The following is a 25,857-nucleotide window of genomic DNA, read 5'->3' as shown; positions in this document are numbered from 1 at the left end:
TGGTTTCAAACCATTTAAACCGATAACTATTGAACCGATAAAGGCTCAAAACTGAACCGAACCAAACCAATAAGCGACCAAACCAAACCAAATCAAAACTGAATTGAATTGCTAACAAAAACTTTGAACCTCAACTGAACCGAACCGTTTAAACGGCTAAGCCGCTAATCCATGGGTTAGGGGGTTTCGTGGTCAGGTTGGTTCGATCCCAACAGTTACCCATTATTAGCCCCTCCCTGTAGCTTCTTCTCGCATGGCATTGTCTATGACAGTGATGATGGATGCATCCTCTCTGCTTTGTGCATCGTTGGGATTGGCATGAATGCTTCCGAGTAAGTTCATTCATTCGAAACCCTCCTCCTCTTCTGTTGTCATTGTCTCCTCAAAGCAGAATTCACATGGCAACAACCTCAAAGAAAAGGTACATATCCTACGGAAGGATCACTTTCGAGATCCTTCCATATCCTACACTTTTGGTTTCTTCAAGGTCAGAGCATTTGCACCTTTCTGCTTCTTCTGTCTTGGATTCTAGATGTGCTTTATTTACTTATTATTGATTTAGGGTTGATGTATAGAGAAGTAGAAAGATGCGTATGAGAAAGAGAGAGATTTCGTGTTCTTTTATAACAGAATAGCTCGAAATCGCCCGACTTTCGACATAGATTTAGTAATGAAGCTTTGCGGGTGGATGGATTGCATAACCCTTCTTGGGTTCTTAATGAGCTTAGACGAAGCTCAAGTCCAGTATCACCACCTGGAAAACTATGTGTTGGAAAGCAGGATAATAATCACAAGAAAAATAGTTTTGAAAACCCTAATTTTGATGATGGCTTTTCATTTGTTAAGTTGCTCAAGGAATGTGCCAAGAAGAAGGATGTCTGTAAAGGCGTTAGACTACATGCATATATTGCACAAGGAGGTATACTTGAAAAGAACCCTTACATTGCCAGTAGCTTAATCAATATGTATGCCAAATGTGGTATGCTTTCAAAAGCACGAGAAGTGCATGATGAGCTCCGTGTTCGTAAATTAGACTCTTGGAATGCCCTTATTGGAGGGCTTGCTCAACAAGGGCAAGGTCAGGAAGCATTGAATTGTTTCGAACACATGAAATGTGAGGGCCTTTCACCAGATTTCATAACTTATATTAGCATCTTGAAGGCCTCTGGTGTCATCGAATGCCTTAGCAAGGGTCAACAAATTCACAAGGAGATTGTCGGCCATAGTTTGCTAGGGAGAAGTGTTCTCCTTGGAACCACTTTGGTTGGTATGTATGCTAAATGTGGTGAACATGATAAAGCATATCAAGTGCTTGAAGAGCTTCCGATTCGGAATGTGTTTTCTTGGAATGCACTAATTGGTGGGTATGCTGAATGGGAGCAAGGTCAGAAGGCTTTTGTTTGTTTCAAATGTATGCAATGTGAGGGTCTTTCTCCGGATGCGGTGACTTTCACTTGCATCTTAAATGTTTGTAGTAACATTGCAGCTATTGGCATAGCTGAAGAAATTCACAAGGAGATTTCTAGTAGGGGCTTGCTAGAGAAAGATGTCTTGCTTGGAAATGCTTTGATAGATATGTATGTGAAATGTGGTTTGCTTTCAAAAGCACAAAAAGTGCATGATGAACATTTCTCTAGAAATGTAGTCACATGGAATGCGCTTATTTCAGGGTATGCCCAACAAGAGCAAGGGCATAAAGCATTGAACTGTTTTGAACAAATGCAAAGAAAGGGTCTATCTCCGGATGCGATCACTTATGTTTGCATCTTGAAGGCATGTGGTAGCATAGGAACTTTGTGCAAAGGTGAACAAATTCATGATGAGATTGTAAATAGAGGCTTGTTGGAGAACAATGTTGTGCTTGCCACTGCATTGGTGGATATGTATGCCAAATGTGGTGCACTTGTGAAAGCACATAACGGGTTTGAAGAGATTCGTGTTAGGAATGTTGTGTCTTGGAATGCTCTAATAACAGGGTATGTTCAACATGGTCAAGAGCATGAAGCACTAAACTCTTTTGAACGCTTGAGAACTGAGGGTTTCTTGCCAAATGCTGTCACATTTACTTGCATCTTGAAGGCATGTGGTAGTGTAGGTGCTATTGACAAGGGTAAACAAATCCATGATGAAATTGTTAATTTGGGGTTGTTAAAAGAAGATTTAGTGCTTGGCAATGCTTTGGTGGATATGTATGCCAAATGTGGAGTGATTGGACGAGCACAACAAGTACACGATGAACTTTGTGTCCGGGATGTTGTCTCTTGGAATGCATTGATTACAGGATATGCCCAACAAGGACAGGGTAAAGAAGCACTATATTGTTTTCATCTCATGCAAGGGGAAGGCTTCTCTCCAGATGGAATGACCTTGCTTGGTGTGCTGAATGCATGTAGTCACTCTGGACAATTCGATGAGGCCCACATGTATTTTAGCAACATGAACCGAGTATATGGTTTAATTCCCAATATAGAGCACCATACTTGCATTGTTGTTGCTCTAGGATGTATAGGGTGCTTTGACAAGGCAATGTCAGTTATCAGCACAATACCATCTTCATACGATCTTCCACTTTGGCTTGCATTAATGAATGCTTGTAGGAAATGGGGTAACGTGGAACTTGCCAAATTGGCTTTTGGTCAAACTTTGAAGCTAGATCACAGTTGTGCTGCAGCTTATGTTCTTATGGGTTATATATATTCAGCTGCTGGCATGGAGGAGGATGCACAAAAGGCTGAAGCCATGAGTCTAAAAGAAGCTGCACTATCATTGATCTAAACTCAATGTTATTAATGTTAGAAGGATGTCCAGAGTCGCAAAAACGTTACTGTGGTGATGTTCATAAAATCCCCTCCACATTAAACATATAGAGACATAATTGACATCCAAACATACACAAGTTTATTTGTCCTTGACATCTTTTGAGTAAAAACAATGGATTACTCACATTTTTTCTAGACTTATTTGAGGCTTCGGCTTATCTGATATCTTGATGATGATTCATGTTATAACATATTGAAGAAAAATGACAGGAATTGATAGACATATGCCATCAACGTATTGGATAAATTATAAAACCAATATAGGCATGTAGCATTAACCATTGACACGTACAGTAAAGCAACTTCATTAACTATTCAATTGCTCTCTTTTGGTTTAAGCATGAATAGTCATTTGCTACCTTTTGTGATCCTGGTCATATAGTCCTTCAAAACTGATGACCGCAAACATGGCTTTGTCCGGAAGCATGTAGCAAATTGCTTTCCCAATGTTGGGTACCCAAATTTATCCAAATTAAGGAAGACCCCATTACCTTTCAATCCTCATCTAGTAAGCTCCCCCAAAGGTTTGGCTTCTTTTCAAGCATGCCCCCTAGACACACTACAAATTAGTGAACGAATTTTAAAATTAATATGTATAAGTGAAACTTTATCTTTGTACAAGGGAGGGTTTATGTCCATATCTTGCTGCTCATATCTTTCATTGTATAACTCAAAACCACAATTTCTCCAGCTCCTAAGGTTCAAGAACCAATTGTTAAAGTAGGTCCATGTTCAACTAGGTATATTTTGAGTTTCCATTGTTATGGTATATTATCTTGCTTTCATGTCACTTTTTTTTTATGTTCTCGTCTGTGGAATGCATTTCTTTAGATTAATGTTTTCATCTAATATCTCCAGTTTTCTGTTTCAAAGACATGAATAATTTATTTTCCTCTTTCAATTAATCTCCTAAAAAATAATAAACCCATTCATGGGTTCTTGTAAGTGGCATTTACATTAATTAACTTCTTTTTCACCTTCTATCTTGCCAAAAGCTGCATAAATATCAGCCATAAGTACATATGCTGCAGCACAGCTATCATTAAGTTGTATTGCTTGGTTGAAGATCATTCTTCCAAGCTTTAGAGCTCCCCTATTTCTACAAGCACCTAAAAGGGCAAGCCAAACTTCAGGATAACAAGAAGATGGCATCATCCTCATCACACACATTGCCTTGTCAAAGTGCCCTCCAAAGCCATAAATAATCACCATGCTAGTATGATGCTCTAAATTTGGTGCGATACCATACTTTTTACTCATATTTCCATAGTACGTTTCAGCCTCGTTCACCATCCCCGAGTGGCTACAAGCATTTAAAAGAGATACGAAGGTGATTGCATCTGGAGAGAATCCCTCACTTTTCATCTGTTCAAAACAGTTCATTGCTTCATGACCTTGGCCTTGTTGGGCATATCCAGCAATTAATATAGACCAAGTTATTACATTTCTGATCCGAAGCTCATGGAGCACTTCCTGTGCTTTTATGACACTACCAAATTTTGTATACATATCCACCAAGGCATTACCAAGCACAAGATCTTTGTCTAATAATCCTGTACTAGCAATCTCATCATGAATTTGTTTGCCCTTGTCTACGGCTCCCATGCTTCCACAAGCCTTCAAAATGGAAGTGAAAGTTACGGCATTTGGAGAAAAACCATCACTTTGCATTTGTTCAAAACAATTTAATGCTTGGTGACATTTCCCTTGTTGGATATACCCTGCTATTAATGCTGACCACGAGATTACATTTCTAACGGGAAGCTCATCATGCACTTGATGTGCTTTTTCAATAACACCACATTTGGTGTACATATCTACCAAGGCATTCCCGAGCACTAGGTTTTTTCCTAGCAATCCTCTACTTACAATTTCATTATGAATCCTTTTTCCTTCCTCTATTGCCCCTTCATTGCCACAAGCTTTTAAAACTGATATAAATGTGACGGCATCCAGAGAGAGGCCTTCATTTCGCATCCGTTCGAAACACATCATTGCGTCATAACCTTTTGCTTGTTGAACATATCCCGCCAGTAATGCTGACCATATGACCTCATTCCTTACTGAAAGCTCTTCAATCACGTTTTGCGCTTTTGCAAGCATACAACATTTGGCATACATATCAACTAATGCAGTGGCAAGCATGATATTTTCATCTAGAATATAACCATTCAACACAATCTTATCATGGATTTCTATGCCCTTGTCAATATCTCCTATGCATCCACATGCTTTTAAGATACAAATGAAGGTGATTACATCAGGAGAGAGACCTTCTATTTTCATATGCTCGAAACAATTCAATGCTTCTTGACCAAAACCTTGTTGGGCATACCCTCCAATAAGCGCATTCCAAGATATAATATTCCGAATAGGAATCTCATCAAACAAATCTTGTGCTTTTGAAAGGGCTCTACACTTCGCATACATACTGAGTAGAGATGGAGCTAGATGAGGGCTTTTCTCGAGCAACCCAAGTCTCAAAACCTCATCATGTAGTCTTATTCCCTCGTAAAGATCCTTCTTCTCAGCACACACTTTGAGTAATTTCATATATGAAATGCATCCTTCAACATGCACATTGCCAATTGCTAGTGTCGGGAAAATAACTTTTCTTCTTCTCACCTCTTCACATACCCATGTAGGATTGCACCACCCATGAATCCACAAAGACTCATTAGTGATTAAATGCCTAAAATCTGGTGATCGAGAACTACACTGTAGATCAAAGCCACAGATAAATCTCTCTCTCTCTCTCTCTCTCTCTCTCTCTCTCTCTCTCTCTCTCTCTCTCTATTTTTGATAAAACACACTCACACATCCTTATTAATTTACATCAACAAGTTCATCTCTTTAAAAATCTATCAATCTATCAATGTGTGAAAGAGGTTGTGTTTACCTTGCTATTGAGGTTATTGTACCAGAGGGAAGGATCTGCGAAGTAATCCATCCATAGCATGCCCATTTTTCCACAAGCATTGGAATTCCACTGTTTCCTGGCCATTCATTGCAGGAGAAAAAGAAATATCTAGACAAATATAAATAAATAAATGAAATGGAGTCTTGTGAAGCTGCTAGACCACACATATGGCTTCTCGTTAAGCTCCCAAGTGAAATATGCTCAAGCAATCTCCTTCCTTCTTTCTGTTTTCTCTCTCTCTTTTTCTATGTACACCATAGCATCAAGTCCATAAAATTGGGAGGACCCACCTTGGATCCTCACCATCTCTCTCTCTCCACAAGCTCTCCCGTAGGAAGGAAATTGTGATAGTCCCCAAGGATCCATAACTGTTTTTGTTGGCCATGAGGACCAAAGAATGCCTTCCATGGCCCTTCCTAGTGTTTAGGGTTTAGGAAATTGTGATAGTGCCCAAGGATCCATAACAGTGTTTGTTGGCCATGAGGACCAAGGAATGCCGTCTAAGGAGTGTGTCTCCATGACATAATGTAGTAGTTCTTGTGCCCATGGAATTCGGGCGATGAAAACTCGGCAATGTCCTTGGCTCTCTCGCCGACTTTAGGTTCACACATTGTCGATGATATAAGCAAAGCTTAGGGCCCAAGTCTTCACTCTCAAAATTCCTTGATTAGGGGGAAAAAGAGAGGGTATGGCATGGCGCGGGGTTTATTCCCTCCCTGGGCTAGTTCTGGTTCGTTCGACCAAAAGAACGTTAGACATTGCGAGCTCCTTTTGTAATGGAGACAGAATACAATACTGTAATAAGAAACCAAGCCCGACGGCTTTCCCTCTGTCCCAAGAGTGTGTCCAATGTTGCTTGTGAGTGTGTTAGTTTGTCTACAAGGGACGGCCAAGGACCACACTTTTCCTCACATGCCCCCATGCATCATTCGACATTATTATGTTGTTGCGTAAATACGTGTGCGTGTGCTGCTCGAGTAGAACCACGAGGGACTTAGGACTACGGAGGACACTGTTGTAAGCAATGTCGTCTGTGCGGAAGATCTTGAAGCACTCGATTCCTGTTTATTCCCTGTGTATGACAGAATGTAGGTCGTTGCACAGAGAGAGAGAGAGGGAGAGAGAGAGAGACACAAAAGACTTTCTCTTACACAAAGCAACAATACAACAGCCAACCTCACAAAGAGGTTACAAGGTCACTATATATAGTGACCGACTTAGGGCAACTACCCTTTATGCTAATTACAAGAATGGCCAAATACGAGATAGTGTGAATACGTCCATTATATACATGCATTCGACACTCCCCCGTAATGGGCGTATACATGGGTTATCTAAGATTACAGGTATAGACTTATGTTCTCGGACATATCAGCTTTGTTCGAGTCGGCAGGATCCGAAGACAGAAGACCGAAACTGGTCGGGTCGGAACAGTTGAAGCCGATCATTAAGGAACTGATGTCGGTTGTCGGGAACCATCCTGCTCTGTGTCCGGCTCTAACCGGACTGGTTTGTCGTTACGCCCATCTGATGCCGAAGAGACCGAAAACGGTCTGCCGAGAGACATTTGGTCATTCCATCTGCGACATTATCGGTTGTGGATATTTTCTCTAGACCGATTTTCCCTGAAATGACGCAGTCCCGAACGAAGTGATATCGAACGTCGATATGTTTGGAGGCGTTGTGGTGAACCGGATTTTTCGACAAGGCAACAGCACCTTGACTGTCGCTGTAGACGACTGGAGCCGAGTCATGTTCGACTTGTCGAAACGTGTGCGCCAGCCGACCGAGCCACAAAGCTTCTTTTGCTGCGTCGGACGCGGCTACATATTCTGCTTCGGTCGTTGAGGTCGCTGTGCACTCCTGAAGTTTCGACTTCCACGAGATTGCTCCATTGCCGAATTTGAAGCAGTATCCGGTTGTTGATTTCCGACTGTCTATACAGCCGGCGAAGTCCGAGTCGGTGTAACCGACTACGCCTGAGGTTCGGTTCGGACCGAAAAGAATGCCATGGTCTTTTGTGCCAACCAGATATCTGAACACATGCTTGACTGCGTTCCAATGCGATCGGCCAGGGTTGTGCATAAATCTGCTAACGACTCCTACGGCGTGAGAAATATCAGGCCGTGTCGCGACCATCAGGTACATAAGGGAGCCGACTGCCGGTGCATACGGTACCGACTTCATATCTTCCCCCTCCGGGCCGGATGTCGGGCAGTCTCGCTGAGAGAGCCGAAGATTCATTGGGAGCGGGGTTGAAGCAGATTTGGCTGATTGCATGTTGAAGCGTTCCAAGACACGTCCGATATAGTCGGTCTGAGACAAAAAAAGATGTCGTTTATCGCGATGCCGACTGATCTTCATGCCAAGGATGTGTCGTGCCGGACCGAGGTCCTTCATGGCAAACTTCAACCGCAGTTGCCGAACGAGATCGGCAAGTTCGCCCGCGTGGCGTCCAGAAATTAGCATGTCGTCCACGTAAATGATGAGGAAGATGGGTGAACCATCTTGAGCTGTGTTGGTGAAGAGACAATGGTCCTCATCGCTTTTGGAGAAGCCGATCGATTGGATGAAGTCGTCGAACTTCTTGTACCATTGTCGCGGTGCCTGTTTGAGGCCGTATAGACTCTTCCTGAGTCGGCAGACTAGATGTTCTTGGCCGGTGGCCACGAAGCCTTTGGGCTGCTCCATATAAATTTCCTCCTCGAGATCACCATGGAGGAAGGCTGTTTTGACATCTAGCTGAATCAGCTCCAAGTTGTCGGCTGCCACGACGCCGAGCAGAAAACGAAGGGTTGTCATTTTCACCACTGGTGAAAAAATCTCGTCGAAGTCGACGCCATATTCTTGTCGGAAGCCCTTCGCAACTAATCTGGCCTTGTACTTTGGGGTGGTCGAATCAGACGTCTCTTTGAGTCGATAAACCCACTTGCAAGGAAGAGCACGTCGGTTCCTAGGTAATTCGACCAGATCCCAAGTCTTGTTTGCCCGAATGGAGTGCATTTCCGACTCCATCGCCAGATGCCATGTGGCCGAATCGACAGATGTCGATGCTTCTTCGTAAGACGTCGGTTCGCCGGCGTCGGTGAAGAAAATTCCAGGAGAGTACCTCTCCGGAGGTTGCGACAGTCTCTCGGATCGTCGAGGCATGATTGGACTGGTCGCATCGGGTATCGTGGTCGGATGGTCCGAAAGCGGATTGGTCTGCTGTGCCGAGTCGGAGTTGTCCGAGTCGGTAGTGTAAGGTTCAGCTACCCGTGGAGCTGACCGTGTGTTGAGAGCGGGGCCTTCTTGAAGGGTCGGCACATCGGAAAATGTTACCCTTCGGACTTCGATCGGTTTTTCGACTGATGGATTCATAGCCGACTCGTTGAACACAACGTCCGAACTTCGAACGATTTGTCTGCGTTCGGGGTCCCAGAGTCGGTATCCCATTTCGCCGTCGGATCCATATCCAAGGAAAATGCATTTCCTGGACCGAGGTGCAAGTTTTCGGCGATCATCTTTCGGAATGAGGGCGTACGCCTCGCATCCGAAGATCCTCAGCTTGTCGTAATTCGGCTTGCTGCCGATCCATAGTTCCTGAGGAATTTGAAGTCCTAGAGGTCTACTTGGCGACATATTGATTATGTGTACTGCCGTGAGTAAAGCCTCTGCCCAGAAGCCATCCGACAGTCCGGAGTGTTGGAGCATGGAAACTATCCTTTCTTGGATTGTCCGATTCATTCGTTCGGCAATCCCGTTTTGCTCCGGACTGTGTGGTGCCGTAAGTTCACGTCGGATGCCGCGTTGTCGGCAGAATTTGACGAATTCTTCGGATTTGAACTCTCCCCCATTGTCTGTCCGAAGGCATTTCAGCTTTCGGTCGGTTTGATTTTCCACCATAGCGAGCCAATCTGAAAAGATCGAGAAGACACGATCTTTGGTGCGAATTGGATACGCCCACACCTTTCGAGTCGAGTCGTCAATGAAAGTGACGAAGTAAGATGCACCGCCAAGAGACTGATGCGGCATTGGGCCGCAGACGTCCGAGTGGATCAAATCGAGAGGTCTTGTTTCTCTTGGTGCTGATGTCGGGTGTGATGCGGCTGCTTGTTTGCCATACTGGCAATGCTCGCAGAATTGATGGTCGGAGAAGGAGAGTTTGGGGATGTATCCGGCTCTAGATAGATGCGTGATGCCGGCCTTGCTGAGGTGTCCTAATCTTCGGTGCCATAGTGATGACACAGGAATATCCACCAAGAACAGGTTACCCTCTCTGAGTGTAACATGTAACGGATACAGTGAGTGTATCTTGGGTCCTCTAGCAAGCAGGAGGTTCCCCCTGTGGAGTGTCCACCCTCCCGAAGAAAAACCGGCACGAATGCCGTCTTCATCTAGTTGTCCGACTGAGATCAATGGCCTTGAGAGCTCGGGTACATGTCGAACATTGTGGAGTACAAGTGTAGAGCCACCTGCAAGGTTGAGCTCTACTGTGCCGATTCCGATGATGTCACAGTGTTGCGAGTTACCGACCCGAACTGAGTCGGAGTGACGGATCGTGTATTGCCGAAATTGGGATCGATGAGGAGTCACGTGAAATGACGCGCCCGAATCTAAGAGCCATGTGCTCGATTCTTCAGTCGTGAGTAGAACTTCTGATCCGACTGGATTTTCGATTGATAGTATATTCGGGTCGTCCGGTAGTACGTCAGCTGAGAAGCTGACGTAATTGATCTCCTCATGCCGGCCACTCTTCTTGTTGTTCTTGTTCTTCAGTGCGCGGCAGTCGGCTTTGATGTGTCCGGGTTTCTTGCAATAGTTGCAGATTCGGTTGTCCCGTGACTGGCTCCGTCTTCGCTGATTGTTCGGCGGTCGTGAGGAATCTCTTCCTCGTATGTTCGATCGGTCTGTCGAACCTTGTACTACGTAAGCGTCGTCTGTTGAGTCTTTGGCGAAAGACTTTCTCCGAGCTGCTTCGGTCAGGATTGCGCTCGTGACTTCGGAGTATTTAACAGCCGTGGTTGACGCGTTGCACACGGTTGTAACGAAAGTTTCCCATGATGAGGGAAGGCTGCTCATGAGTATCATTGCTCTGAGTTCATCCTCGATTGCCGTCCCCTGTGACGAGATTTGGGAGCTTATGCTTTCGTACTCATTGAGGTGTGCCTGAACCGAGTCGGATTCTTTCATCCGCAAGTTGTAGAGGCGCCGGATCAGAAACATTTTCGTTGCGGCGACCTTCTTTTCGTAAGTGTCCGACAGGGTTTTCCACAGTTCGAATGCTGTCGTACACGATTGCACCGTAAAGTATACCGATTCCGATAGGTGCATCCGAATCGTTGCGCGGACGATTCTGTCCAGCTTCTGCCACTCAATTGGTTTGTATCCTTCTGGAGGTTCTTCATTTTCGATGGGATCGATTTGCCCCTTGACTATGAGATAGTCCTGCATTTGTTCCTTCCAGAAGTTGAAGTTCGATCCATCGAACTTTCGTAGACTCATTTCTGACGAGCCGGATGTTGATGCCATCAAATTCGGTTTCGGTTGTTGACTACGAACCTTGTTGGAGTGCAGCCGGTTGGCTCACCCGATATCGCTCTAGTCGGATTCGAACCCGAGTCGGTTCGGCTTCGGAACTTGCTCGAATTGACTTCGGTAGCTTGAGGGACAGAACCGACTGGTCTTCCCGAATGTTGCCGAGTCGGAGCCTGGTTCGTTTCGGATATATATGCCGAATACCGATTATTAAAACCGATTATCTGAACCGATTTTGCTTCGGTTGACTGCAGCGACGAGAGAGACGGATCCGACTGATCCTCCCGAATGTCGATCAGCCAGATGAAGCACGAATTTGGGTTGTTGTCAAAGTTGCACAAGGGGATTTCACCTCGAGCGGTTACGATCACAAGGGACAGAGTACGACCTGCTGGCTTACTCCAAGCAAGAGGATCTAACGCAATGAGATGCAAACCTGGTTTTTTTTTTTTTTTCTTCTTTCTTCTTCGAATGACGCAGGAAACCGAATGCAGAGACGACGGCCGACAGCGGATTGAAGGACCGACTACTGTGCAGGCTCTGATACCAGATGTTGTAAGCAATGTCGTCTGTGCGGAAGATCTTGAAGCACTCGATTCCTGTTTATTCCCTGTGTATGACAGAATGTAGGTCGTTGCACAGAGAGAGAGAGAGGGAGAGAGAGAGAGACACAAAAGACTTTCTCTTACACAAAGCAACAATACAACAGCCAACCTCACAAAGAGGTTACAAGGTCACTATATATAGTGACCGACTTAGGGCAACTACCCTTTATGCTAATTACAAGAATGGCCAAATACGAGATAGTGTGAATACGTCCATTATATACATGCATTCGACAGACACATGGGCTGAGAGGGTGTGGATGATAGGTGACTCGAGAGCTCGATAGAGTCGAGAGCTCCTCAAACTTGGAGGCGTGTCAAAGTCGAAGGTTCTCTAGAGTTGAAACATCCCCAAATTCGAAGGTTCTTTGAAGTCAAAAGTTCTCCAAAGTTGAAGGGAAGTAAAGACAAAGGGATAGTAGAGTTGAAGGGAAAGTTGTGTCCTTCTCTTTCCTCCCTTTTGCAAGTAGGCCAACGATTAATGGATGAGGTTAGGGTGGAAACAAGTGATTAACATGGTGAACATAAAATAAAAGATGGACAAGCAAGATTAAGAACGAGGAACCTTGCGTTAGTTCAGGAACACTTTCATTAAACAAGAAAAACCCTTTATAGGTTAGGGCATGTACAACGGTTCGAGCAAACAATTACAATGGTGGTAGCAATAACATTAAGCACTGATTACGTAATGAAGACGGAAAGAAAGATAGGGCAGGAGGGTTGAAACACTCGGTGATGGCGAATCGAGTGAGCTGACGAGACCGCAACTACCATTGATTGCTACAATGCCATGAATTAGGGTAGAGTTCTGTCGAGGATACTGTCGACCACAACAGGTTTATACGTATGCGTATGCGGGTGCAAAGATCAAGAATTACAGTGCACAGACAAAACAGAAACTAGAAGTATAGAGACACAAATATTTTACGTGGGAAACCCTGAACGGGAAAAACCACACGGAGTTCACAAACTCTGAACTTTATCACTATAATAGGAGGAATACAACAAGACGCTTCAAGACAATGACCTTGAGCTCTTCTTTGTCCACAAACGGCTATAGAGTTACTCACACTCTCTTACTCTCCCACGCTAGTTACAGAGGCAACACCACACTATATCTTTTCACAATAATGATAATCATCCTATCTAACTACTTGCCCTAAGTATATTTATGCTCATGTTCATATATGACTATTTACAAATCTAGCCTCGAGTCAGCTTCGATCGATTCGACTATTAGCCAAATCGATTATTATACGATTTTTTGGTCGAGGCCGATATCGACTCCAACCAATCCGGTGTCGCGTTGTTACGCACGTGCGTGTAGAAGGGCGGGACCACGAGGGTCTTGGACTAGGGAGTGGAGGAGAAAGATTAGCTCAAGAGGAGAAGAGAACGAATATGACATTATGATAGAAGAAGAAGAAGATGCAATCAAGATACTCAACAAGAAGTTCTATTAAGAAATGAATGATTACAACAATGGTGGCCGCCATGGCCGCACCAAACGACTATAAGAAAACCCTAAAGAAAACCCAAGAAGAAAACCCTAACCGAAACCCTAAAACCGAATAGGAAACCCTCGACCTAAGTGGTATGCCTCTCTCCCTCAAAATAGGCAACCCCTCATAAGTGACCCCTCCCTTCCTTTTATAGCCCAAGGAGGGAGGGACCTTACAATGTGGGATAAAATTTCCCCTCTCTTTCTATACACCATATCCTAGTTTACATGTGCACATGTAGCACACCACCGACTTGCCCTTCCCACCCCGGTTTCCGCCTATGGACGAAAATCTTCACGACATCCACCCCCACCAAACCGCACATCCACCGGTATGTGCCAAGAAAGGAAAAGGGTGAGAGATTTCGGCAACGGTGATCAACCGGGTCTTTCGCCTTACCGGCACCCAACCGTCTTGCTGGTCCCTTGCCGGCGCCGATCCGTCTTGCCGGCTCCTTACCGGCCTCAACCCATCAGCTCCATCCGATCCACCACGTCCACCGTGTGTCCCCGAACCGGTGGCTCCATCCGAACTGCCATATCCACCACACGCGCCTTCCTCCCCGGTCGGTCCTCCTGAACGCCATTGCCGATCCGGTCACTCTTTCTTTGTCCGCCACGTAGGTCCTCTGATTAAGCCCTTGGTCACCCCGTTTGCTCGCCGGATTCTGCCCCTCGCATACCGCTTGTGTTCTATCTCTAGCTCGATCCTCCCTTCGTCTCGAACACCTCGTGCCGATTCCCTCCGTTTTGCACTCACCTTCCGTAGGCTCTTTCTGTGGGCCCTTGTTGTCTCCCGAACATGCGCTCGTTCTTCGGTCCCTCGACGACCTCATTACACGCTCCTCGCTTCTCCGTTGCGCGCCGTGCTCTCTCGTCCGAGAGCATACCGTCATCCCGACCACCATGTCAGTGTCCTTTGCGACTCCCATTACCGCTTCATCCCGTCTCTCGTCCTCTTGGCCCGCTTGGCCTCGCATGCCTTCTAGGATGCCGTGCTTCCGTAGCGTTGCTCTCCACGCACCTCCTCCGGTTCTCAAGACATAGCCTTCCATGCTCGCCGATCATCCTCGTGCTTGTCGTTCGGCCCTTACGCGGCCACATCGCACGTCTCGCACTCCGCTCCGCTCTGCATACCCTTTCGAAAAGGTACGTTGCTTCCCCGACATCCGTGTCGGTGCTCTCGTCTTCGGTGTCCTCCGCAACCTCCGATGTTGCCGCTTCGCCCCGAGGTACACCCTCTTGGTCCGCCTCGCATGTCCTCCGAATGCGCTCCGGATCTCTCCGGTCGCACTCCGGTTTCCGCCCTTTGCGTGCCGCTCCTTTGGTTTTATCGTCTCCGCAAGTCGAACACCTCGGTGTGTCGACTCTTCCCGCTCCGCGCTTGCCTTCCGTAGGCTCTTCCCATGCGTCGATGTTGTCCCCCAAATATGCGCTCATTCTTTGGCCCTTAGGCGGCCCCATTCCGCATTCCTTGCCTCTCCCTTGCCCGTCGTGCTCTCTCGCCGTAGAGCGTACCGTCATCCTGACCTCCATGTTGGTGTCCCTCGAGGCTCTCGTTACCGCCTCGCCCCGACTTGCGCCTTTTTGGCCCGCCTGGCCCGCTCGGTCGCACACATCCTTTGGGATGCCCCGTTTGCTCTTCACGGTACGTGACCCTCCGTTCTCCACGCATCCCCTCCGTTTTCCCAGACACAGTCCTTCGTTCGTGCCGATCACACTCGTCTCGTTTCGTTGATCTTGGCGTCTCGTCGCACCGTCCGTCGTCCCGCGCTTGCCTCTCGAAGGCTTCCTCCGACCGTCATCGTCGGTCACTTGTTGCGGCTCCTCCGAATGCACGCTTGCTTCTTGGCCCTTCGCCGGCCGTAGTGCATGCTCCGTTTTACGCCGTAGTGCATACTTCGTATTACGCGCCTCCCTCATTGTAGTCCCGACCTCCGTGTCGGCCTCTTCGTATTTCGTTGTCGTAGCCCCTTTCGACTCCGGCTTGCCGTCTTGGCCGTGCTCGTCCGCCTTCACGCACCGGGTACCCGTTCCGGTAGCCTCGTCCGTTCCGGTCTCCGACTCCTCGCCGCCTTCTGCCGTCTCTTTGGTCTTACGTTGATCTGCAACTGCCAAAGTCTCAAGAATAGGTGTGGAGGGTTCCTCTTGCTCTCGGTCTTCCGCCAAGACGTAATCACCGTGCCCGGTTAGCCTCCTTCTCGCGTCACCGGCTCCCACCGGGTGTTGTGGCTCGTTCGCCTCGACCTCCAATCATGCCGTCTTAGCCTTCGCCCGGATCGGTCTCGGCCGATCGAGTTCCGGTTTGGTCGACTCCCTTCCGTAACCATAACCGGCCGGTACATGTTTGTTCGCACCAATCCGGCCTTGCCGGCTCTTCTTCGGTTCGGGCCCGTTTGACCGGACCCCGCTCCAATCTTCTTCCGCCTCGTCTTCCGGTTGTGTCGGATTATTGACCGGTTTATCTTCCAATCGGGTTGGTTCCCGACTCTCTCCTCCTTGCCGTTCCCAACCTCTCCGTCAATCCTCTTGTATGTGCCCGTTCCGAGCCTCGCATCCTCATCTTCGCACGTGTTCGCTCCGGGCCACGCCTCCTCATGGCCACCGCCCTTCTCTCCGGTCTTATGTTGGCATTCGAGCGTAATCGCCGTAGTCTCCGGTTCCGGTGTCGAGGGGTCTTTCCTCCGTCCACTATGACCTTCCTCGTTGTTGTTTCGGTCATCCGCTTTGCCGCCGCCACCTTTCGTCTCTCCGGTCTCACGTGGGCTCTCGGGGCCGACCGTCGAAGTCTCTAGAATAGGTGTGGGTAAGGTCCCAGCACCTCCGCTCGTCGTTGCTGTAGCCGCCTCCGTCCGAACGTCGTTGTCCACGGCTCCCCCATCTCCGATTCCGCAAGCCTCGATTATGCTTGCTGCCCCTTCTTCCTCGCTTTCCTTGCCGTTGTCTTGGTTTCCCTCCTTGTTGCCGCCACTGCCCGTTGCTCTAGGTCTCACGCCGGCACTCGGGCCGGCCGCCGGAGCCTCTAGGACCGGTGTGGGTAAGGACCCGGCACCGCCGCTCGTTGTGTCCGTAGCCGCTTCCGTTCGGACGTCGTTGTCCGCGGCTAACCCGCCTCCAATCGCGCAAGCCTCGATTATGCTTGCTACTGTCTCTTCCATGCCGTCGTCTCGGTTGCCCGCCTTGCCGCCACCACCGTCCGTCACTCTAGGTCTCACACCGGCTCTCGGGCCGGATGCCGGAGTCTCTAGGACCGGTGTGTGTAAGGTCGCGGCACCACCGCTTGTCTCCTCCTCACTCGATGTTTCGGGCCGCCATGTCCCGAATCCGTAGTTACCGGCCTCCATGGCCGTCCCTTCACCGCAAGGCAAGAGGGTCGCTTGCTCCGCACCCTCTCCCATGTCCGGCCTCCGTATAGGCCCCGTCTTCTACGCTTCGGGAGGCTTCTTCCTCCGCATCCTCCGATCGCCTCCGGCCCGACTCCATAATAAGCCCTTCTTCGGCTTCGATTTTCCCCTTCACAAGCTCGCATGCCTCCCATATTAGCGCTTCTAGGTTGAGCTCCTCCAAACCGTTTTGCGTTGAGCTCTCTTCCGGCGGTAGTGCGTACTCACTCGCCGCTCTCTCTTCTCCGCTGTTCGCGGGCCACGTTGTTGCTGACCGCTCCCCATTGGATTGCCGACATACCCACTCCGGTTTCGCGTATCCATACGCTTCCAATAGGGCTCCCTCCAAGGACACCCATGACTAGTGAGCTTCTCGTAGCTCCTTGACCTCCTTGTGCACCGATGCGGCCGCCACTCGAGGAAAACACTCTAGCCGCATCACCTCATCCACGCCCCCTTTCGCCATCTCGGCCTTGTAGGCTCCCAAAAATTTTGGGACCTCATTCCCATTGAACCGGCCGACTCGATCAACCACCCTTTCGACGGCTTGTTGAGCCGCATCTCGCTTCGCCATCTTCCGTCCGGCTTCCATCATGATCTTTGCCATCATCTCGTCGAAGTCAAAGTCTTCTTCCATCTCCATGCTCCCTTGCCGCCCTTCACGTCAGGTTCACCAAAGATGTCGCGTTGTTATGCGCATGCGTGTAGAAGGGCGGGACCACGAGGGTCTTGGACTAGGGAGTGGAGGAGAAAGATTAGCTCAAGAGGAGAAGAGAACGAATATGACATTATGATAGAAGAAGAAGAAGATGCAATCAAGATACTCAACAAGAAGTTCTATTAAGAAATGAATGATTACAACAATGGTGGCCGCCATGGCCGCACCAAACGACTATAAGAAAACCCTAAAGAAAACCCAAGAAGAAAACCCTAACCGAAACCCTAAAACCGAATAGGAAACCCTCGACCTAAGTGGTATGCCTCTCTCCCTCAAAATAGGCAACCCCTCATAAGTGACCCCTCCCTTCCTTTTATAGCCCAAGGAGGGAGGGACCTTACAATGTGGGATAAAATTTCCCCTCTCTTTCTATACACCATATCCTAGTTTACATGTGCACATGTAGCACACCACCGACTTGCCCTTCCCACCCCGGTTTCCGCCTATGGACGAAAATCTTTACGACACCGGCTCGGGCTCTTCCCTTTTGGAGGGACCTATTTCCCAACAAACTACCCCTTCACTCCGGGATGGGGTACTTCACTAGTTTAACCCATCTTCAGCACGCTTCCAGCTTCTCTGTCGACAACACCTTTGTCAGCATGTCCGACCTGTTCTCCGTAGTGTCGATCTTCATCAGAGCAAACTCCTTTTCTTCTACCCTCTCCCTAAGACAATGATATCTCCTCTGGATTTACTTAATAGTGATGTTGACAATCTTAACATCAGTGTGCTATCTAAGGTAATTGGTGTTAGTAGAAAAAGTGTGTACAATACAATGAATTGTTTAATTTCAGGTGGCGAAGGAACTAGTCTGCTAAAGTTAACCACAAGATGTAAGCCAGTGACACCCATAACATCAAAAATCAAGGATATAATCACTGTAAAGAATCAGATATGATTCTTGTGTAGCGGAAGAGATGTGTGTTATGTGTATGTGTTAGAGGAATTATAGGAGGGAAGAGAGAACACAAGATAGATAGAAAAAGGAATACTCAAGAAGAAGGTGTATATTCACAAGTAGAATAGCAAATACAAAATGTAGCATTACAAGGAGTCACAATCGACTTAGTATAAAGTATGAGGAGGGTGCTTTATATATAGTCACCCTCTCTCTTTATTAAATAACTACAACAACGACTCTCTCTTGGGGAATGTGAAGACTCATAGTCATGGGGAATATTTAATTCATTAGTTATGTGTCATAAAATATGATTCTATGACACATAGTTAATGTGTAGAGAGTAGTGGTGTGACTCTTGACTTTTGAGTAATCATAGATTCTCAAAAGGTGTGTTTACACGTTGCACTATGTTGAGCTTGATTCTCAACACGCCCCTTCAAGCTCAGCTCGGGTCGGTTCCTTTCGATTGATGTCCGCTTCGGCTGGTATCCGGTTCGGACGATCTCTGGTGTCCACTTCGGCTAGTATCCGCTTCGGACGATCTTCGGTGTCCGCTTTGGTTCGTACCCAGTTCGGACGGTATCCGGTTCTCGCTTGTACTCCCCCTCAAGCTTTGCAAGTCAGGGATCGTCAATCCAATGTCTGACATGAATTCCCAATGCTTGTCGGTTCCTAGGGCCTTGGTGAAGATGTCGGTTGTCTGAAGATTCGTGTTGATGTGTAGAAGATCGACATCTCCGGCCTAAACACACTCTCGAATGAAGTGGTAGTGCACTTCGATATGCTTTGTGCGTGCAGTTCCGAGCCAGATATATACTGCTCATGTTGTCGCAGGAAATGGTAGTCGGATCCTTGATGGGAACGCCAAGATCCTTCAAACTCCTCTTAAGCCATACAACTTCACATGCAAGTACAGCTGCGCCCCTATATTCGGCCTCCGTACTCGATGCGATGGTAGGCTGCTTCTTACTACTCCAAGATATTGCTCTGCTACCGAGCGACAAGACAAATCCGAAGGTCGATCATCGATCAACTCTGTAGGCGGCCTAGTCGGCATCCGTGTACCCTTCGAATCGAATTCGTGTGGCCGATGCAAAGAGGATGTCGTAATCCATTGTGCCGCTCATGTATCGTAATACTCGCTTAGTGCAATCAAAATGGATATCTCGTGGAGTTTGCATGAATTGGCTAAGGAGGCCGACCAGATTGTTGAGGTTGGGTCGAGTGATCATGAGATAGATGAGGCTCCCAATCAATTTTTGATATTGAGTTGACTCACACTCGTCTGTGCCGGAGTCAGCATCTAGTTTGAGGTTTCAATCGAGAGGGGTTGCCACAGATTTGCACTCAGCCATCCCGAACTTGTATAACAAGTTGAGGATGTAGTGTCGTTGAGAGATCATAATGCCACTCAGAATCCGAATTACTTCGATTCCAAGGAAGTAATGGAGCTCCTTCATGTTCGTCATCTCAAATTTGCCGAAGAGGAGGGACTTGACCTTGTTGATATTGACTAAATGCTCACCTCCAATAACCAGATTATCCATGTATTGGATGATGACAATTGAGCTTCTACAGTCGTTTCGTACATAGAGAGATTTGTCGGATTTCGACATTCGAAAGCCGATTTGATGAAGATATTGTGTAATCTTCAAATGCCAAGCACAAGGTGCTTGCTTGAGGCCGTAGAGTGGCTTCTTGAGTCAGCACACGGCTTTCGGATGAGTACGCAATTCGAAGCCAGGTGGTTGTACCATGTATACCTCTTCTAATTCGCCTTGAAGAAAGGCGTTCTTTACGTCCATCTGATGGAGGTGCCACCCTTTCGTCGTTGTGAGTGCAATTACGGTCTGCACAGTCGTCATCTTTGCCACCGGGGCAAATGTCTCTTCATAGTCGACTCCATGTGTTTGTGCGTATCCCTTCACTATGAGTTGAGCTCTGTAGCGGTTTATAGAGCTGTCGGCGCTATACTTCACCTTGTAGATCCATCTGCAACCGATCTCCTTCTTGTGCGGTGAGTGGGGAACGAGATCCCATGTTTTGTTCTTGCAAAGTGCCCACATCTCCTCGTTCATTGCTTCGACCCATCGCGGGTCCTTCATGGTTTCGGAAAAGGTTTTCGGCTCTCATACTATTGCTACCTTCATCATAAAGGTGTAATGGTACGCCATATAATCGTTGTAACCGAATCGGCTTACAAGGTTCTTTTCACGGGTGGATTGGCGGAGCTTCTTGTTTGCGGATACTAAGGCTTTCTTTGGTCCATTTTTCCGGATGTTAAGGCCTTCGAACTCACTATCGAGGGAGTGAGTCGATTCGTTGCCGTCGAAGTGATCGTCTTCATACTCCGGGTCATGTTGTTTCGCTTACGCGTGAGAAACTAGGGCAGGACCGCAAGGGCCTTGGACCGAGGAGTGCAAGAGATCGAAGAGAGAGAGTCAGGCCGGTGAATACCCGCTCCGGCAAGCAGCTCTTACCAGCCGAATGAACCACGACAGCGTATGCAGAACAAAGAGAGACGCGCGCACCCGATAATGAAAGGGAATCACGCCGGAAAACATTGAGAGGGGGAAAACAAGAGAATCTATTCCAACAATAATAATAATTACAACGATTGCAAGATTACAACCGGCAAGCCGGTAACAAACCCAACACAGGTGACAACACACCCACGCACGCACACAGTGGAGCCTCTACCGGAAGCACTCGAGCTTTCCTCGAAGCAGAGGCAACCGACCCAAAACCCACAGAGAACAACGATAGAGGAGGAGAGAGCTCGGCACCCAGTCCGGCAACACCTTGTCCTCGCCAAAACGCGATCCCCCTTTTCAGCCATCTCCCCTTTCCTTTTATAGACCGCCGAGGAGGGTCGTCACATCCCGAATACTTCATCTTTATTCTCTGTCCTTTCGGACAGAGATACGCATCGATTTCCTAGCTAATAAATCTATACTACCTAGTATATTTTCATCAGCCTACCTATTCCTAATTATGTACTCCTTATCAATACTTGTGCCCACGCGTAAGGGCCGGTTCACGCGACTTTTTCACCGATTCCACCTAAGGCCGGTTTTCTTCACGACATCCACCCCCACCAAACCGCGCATCCACCGGCATGCGCCAGAGAGGGACAAATGTTGGAGAAAACCGGCTCACGTTCACCCGTCGCACTCCGAAACTTCATCCGCTCCGAGCTGGTTGTCATCGTCGTCCTCGCTTCTCGGGTCTGGCTCGTCTTCATGCCAATTCTTGAAGGCCTTGATCCTCTTCCCGGCTACCGGCACCGCTATCCGCATCCCATCGAGCTCCGCAAGGTGGTAAGTACCGTTGTCGTTTGCGCTCATTACGGTGTAGGGCCCAAAGCACCTCCTCGCAAACTTCTGTGTCACCTTGTGGTAATTGTCGAGGCTGTTGTTGTAAACCACCACCCAGTCGCCTTCCTCGATCTTCTTCGGCCATAGCCGGTGCGTTCGGTCGAAACGGCCCTTGTTCCTCGCCTTCGCCGCGTGCAGCTTCGCCTTAGCCTGTTCCACATCCTCTGGTCTTCGCTCGAGTTGTTGAATCCGCGCTGCTAACAGCTCTTCCCAGCTCATCTCGTCTCTCTAGTCCACCGCGGCCCATGAGGAGTTCGTCTGTTCAATCGGCATGATCGACTTCTGCCCGTATATCAGCTCCGCCGGCATGAACCCGATCGCTGAACTGTGCGTAGTTCGGTTCGCCCATAGTGCATAAGGTAGGAGCCGCGGCCAACCCCCGATTTGACCTTCACATGCGCGTACTAATTCCTTCACGATCGGTCTGTGCCCACGCTCTACCTTCCCGTTAGCCTTCGGGTTGTACGCCGTAGTGAGGGAGAGATTAACTCCTAATCGGTCGAACAACTCTTCGAGTTCCTGCGCATCCAGCTCTCCCCAGTCAGCCATGATCTTCCCTACACATCCATACTGACATACCACCTCTTCGATCAAGAACCGACACACAGTTGCGGTCGTCTTGTTCGGCAATGCACGACCCTCCACCTGATTCGTCAAGTCCTCTCGTGCAAGCACCAGGTATTGCATCTCAAGTGGTCTTCGTCTTGTTTTTTCATCTAAATGGGGCCGATGGATGTGTGTTATAGGCAAATTAAACACTTGCCCTTTTCTGACCTGTTTACATTGCATTAACTCTCTTCGTATCTTATTCTGCTCGGATGACAACACACCCGATGCTAGCTCAGCTCTTGGCGTCCCCTTAGTGTCCTCATCTTCGTTTGAGCTTGATGAGTCGGAGTCCGACATTTCAGTGGTCTTCTTTCTTGCTAGTCTTGATTGCACTTTAGATGCCCTTTTCGGGGCCTTCACTGGGGAGGGCAAGGGCTCCCTTAGAGTTACATGGCCTTGTATATAAGGCCTCAAGGTGACAATAAGGTTTTGTGAGCTTTGTAGATCTTTTTTAAAAGATTCTGGCCCACAAGATTCCTTTATTGTAGATCTTCAGAAAGGTACACTTTACGTACCCCCTTAGAGCACTCAATCATTACAAGTAAGTTGGCTAAATTTGAATATTCGTAGTCAAATCTTAGAATACGGTCATACATAAATGCGGTTTTATTTTCAAGTTGACCGTCGCCCTTTTTTCTTGGAGTCGACGTATTGCATACACCATTCCTTGTCTGTTAGATCACAGTCAAGAAGGTCCTCACCACCAGTAGTTGCTAACACTTTCTTTTGGCTAACCTCATTGGATGGTTAAGATTTTGTCTCCTCGTTCAAGAGAAGCTTTTTTCCTCTCTTCATGTTCTTAGGAACTATTAGGGCCTGGGTCTCAATTGGAGAGCCCTGTATTCGGAGCTTTATCTTCTTCACAGGTCAGTCTGATAAGTTCTCAAATGACCTATTTAAGAAAGGACATGCAAAAACATAACTTAGGTGGTCACGTAGATTAAGGTTGTATATTAAAATATACATAATTAGACGAAGTCTAAAACTAGCAGGCAATTTGTGGTAAACTATAAATATCAATCATGTATTGAGTGAACATGATAGTCCTCTATAAAACACGAACATAATACAAGAACTCGATATGACGTATCGAGTTCTTGTTGAAAACGCAAACTTTATACAAGAACTCGATACGGCGTATCGAGTTCCCGTTTAAAACAAAATCTTTAAACAGGAACTCGATACGGCATATCGAGTTCCTTTTGAAAACGCAAACTTTCAACAGGAACTCGATACGGCGTATCGAGTTCTTGAGTGCTAAAACATATTTACAAAAATGTCCAGAGTGTCAGACGCTTACCTGGAGTCTTGGCGCTCGATTTTCTTTGAAGACATGGCAGACGTTGTCGATGCTTAGAGGGATATCTTAGTTTGGTGTTTCGTGCTCTGTGTGCTCTTTTGCTTTGTTTTGCGTGTGTGCTTCATTTGATTGAAATATGAGGAGGTCTTCCTATTTATAGGGATTGACCACAGTGGTTAAAGTAACCATAGTCACTTTAACCAAGGTTGACAACCTTAAGGTTAGTTAGTTAGTAACCACAGTCACTACAACCAGAGTTACTTTATTTAGTACCTGATCTTGAGTGTACGGTTCACTCTCTAATGGATTTGAAATAAATGATGCTTATGAATGCATCAATGATTAAATAGTCAAACTAACATAATAGTGATTATTTTATAGTCAAACTAACATACAATGACTTTGAAGGTCATGAAAGAAGTAATGATAGAGGTTCATGAATGAACCAATGATTGAATACTCAAAGCAACATTTTTATGACTCTTAATTGCTTTATAGTAAAGATGTGGCCGATTGAAAAGTCTTATATTTAAAATGGTGGGCATGAATGAACCAATGACTTAGAAGTTCTATATTAAATATGGGTGCCATTAATTAACCAATGATTTTAACTTTAAACCAACATATATATGGCTTGGTAATGATTGTAACTATATTATACTTTATTTAACTTTATACAGACTAGTTTAAGTAATTATTAATATGTTGAATACAATTATTATATTAAAAATAATATCTTTATTTATTGTATTAATATAATATTAAATAATATAGACATTATATTGAGGGAGCTTCTGTCTAGAGAGGAGTTTATGTTTAGAGAGGAGTATATGTTTAGAGAGGAGCTTATCAGTTTTTTATGTTAGCTTAAGCACATAACTTAAAGAGCTCAGTGTGAACCTTAAGCCATGAGTGAAGACTCACCGTTCTCGATTGAAGAATATTGTTTGTCATCAAACTCTTCGTTTTCTACCGAAGAGTATTGTCTGTTGACAAACTCACCATTTTCTATTGAAGAATATTGTCTATCGACAGACTCACCATTTTCTATCGAAGAATATTGTCTAAGCTCATCTTCACCTACAACGCCTATGAATAATGACACATGTGAAGAGTTCTCTATTGAAGAATACGATATTAATAAAGATACGGAGAATGAAGCTAGTGCCAATAAAACATCGAATATCATGAGCGATGGTCACAACAAAGAATTGGATAGTCGCAAGGTTACACCAACTTCTATGCAGGAAGAGAAATCTGGAAGCCCTATGCATATTAGAAGAATCCCACGAAGAATTCGTCTGGCTAAATTTAATTTGGTGACATCAGATAAGCAAATTGGATTTGATGTCAAAAAAATATGTTGTGCCCGTGGTTGTATGTCTATGATTGGAAAATCAAAGTTGCAAGAATTAAGGCGATACTATTTTTCGATGACTGGTGATGAGCAAGACACTTACCTCGGGTCACATATGCAACTAGTCTCTGACAAATGTACGGGGATCAAAGTATCATTCGAGTATTATATCTTCCATGCGCAAGAGATATGTAGAGTTGCATTCAAAATTGCGTTATGTGTTAGTAACATGCAGCTACATAGAGTACAACAACGTCTACTTAGCGGGGATCATATGCTCAATTGTAAAGAGGTTCCAAGCATGAAAGGTGCAATTGGAAGACATGCTATTGGTTGGATGAAAAGTTACTTTCAATTAAATTGTGAAGTAATGCCCACTACCGGTAGGATGCACCTCTCTGATAATTACACACATCGGGAAGTTTAGGATGTTTATTGATCTGATATGGTGGGCTCACGTAATAAGTTTGTCAAATATAGTTGTTGAGAATCAAGCTCAACATAGAGCAACATGTGAACACACCTTTTGAGAATCTATGATTACTCAAAGGTCAAGAGTCACACCACCACTCTCTACACATTAAATTATGTGTCATAGATTCATATTCTATGACACATAACTAATGGTTCCACATTCCCCATGACCGTAAGACTTCACATTCCTCAAGGCTCTAGTGAGAGAGTGAACGTTGTAGTGAGTAAATGAAGAGAGAGGGTGACTCTATATAAAGCACCCTCCTCCTACTCCATATTAAGTCGGTTGTGACTCCTTGTAACGCTATTTTGTATCTCATATTCTACTTGTTAATATACATCTCCTTCTTCTTCTTGAGTACTTCATATTGTC

General features: G+C 46.4%; 2 protein-coding genes across 3 annotated transcripts; one reads left to right on the top strand and one right to left on the bottom strand.

Annotated features, from left to right (window-relative positions):
- Positions 1 to 252: 252 nt before the first annotated feature.
- Positions 253 to 2,952, top strand: LOC147866208 (pentatricopeptide repeat-containing protein At2g33680-like). Its single transcript, XM_087316575.1, has 2 exons — positions 253 to 487; positions 631 to 2,952. Exons 1-2 carry the CDS (start codon positions 323 to 325, stop codon positions 2,773 to 2,775), a joined length of 2,310 nt encoding a protein of 769 aa, XP_087172701.1. The 5' UTR covers positions 253 to 322; the 3' UTR covers positions 2,776 to 2,952.
- Positions 2,953 to 3,770: 818 nt separating this feature from the next.
- LOC147866207 (pentatricopeptide repeat-containing protein At2g13600-like) lies at positions 3,771 to 6,070 on the bottom strand. Of its 2 annotated transcripts, none has more exons than XM_087316576.1 (2): positions 5,719 to 6,070; positions 3,771 to 5,537 (listed from the first exon to the last, which is right to left on the bottom strand). In XM_087316576.1, the coding sequence occupies exons 1-2, from the start codon at positions 5,821 to 5,823 to the stop codon at positions 3,777 to 3,779; spliced, it is 1,866 nt and encodes a 621-aa protein (XP_087172702.1). In that variant the 5' UTR covers positions 5,824 to 6,070; the 3' UTR covers positions 3,771 to 3,776. The 2 variants fall into 2 exon arrangements, with proteins under 2 accessions (XP_087172702.1, XP_087172703.1); XM_087316577.1 differs by having other exon boundaries at positions 3,771 to 5,518.
- Between the last annotated feature and the right edge of the window lie 19,787 nt (positions 6,071 to 25,857).

Source organism: Azolla caroliniana, unplaced genomic scaffold (assembly GCF_043228905.1).
Source record: "Azolla caroliniana isolate FFs.n. ecotype wild unplaced genomic scaffold, voAzoCaro1.0.p SCAF_3, whole genome shotgun sequence".
Classification (NCBI taxonomy): Eukaryota; Viridiplantae; Streptophyta; class Polypodiopsida; order Salviniales; family Salviniaceae; genus Azolla; species Azolla caroliniana.
Note: the sequence above shows the minus strand (reverse complement) of the source record. Positions and strands in the feature narration are given on the sequence as shown.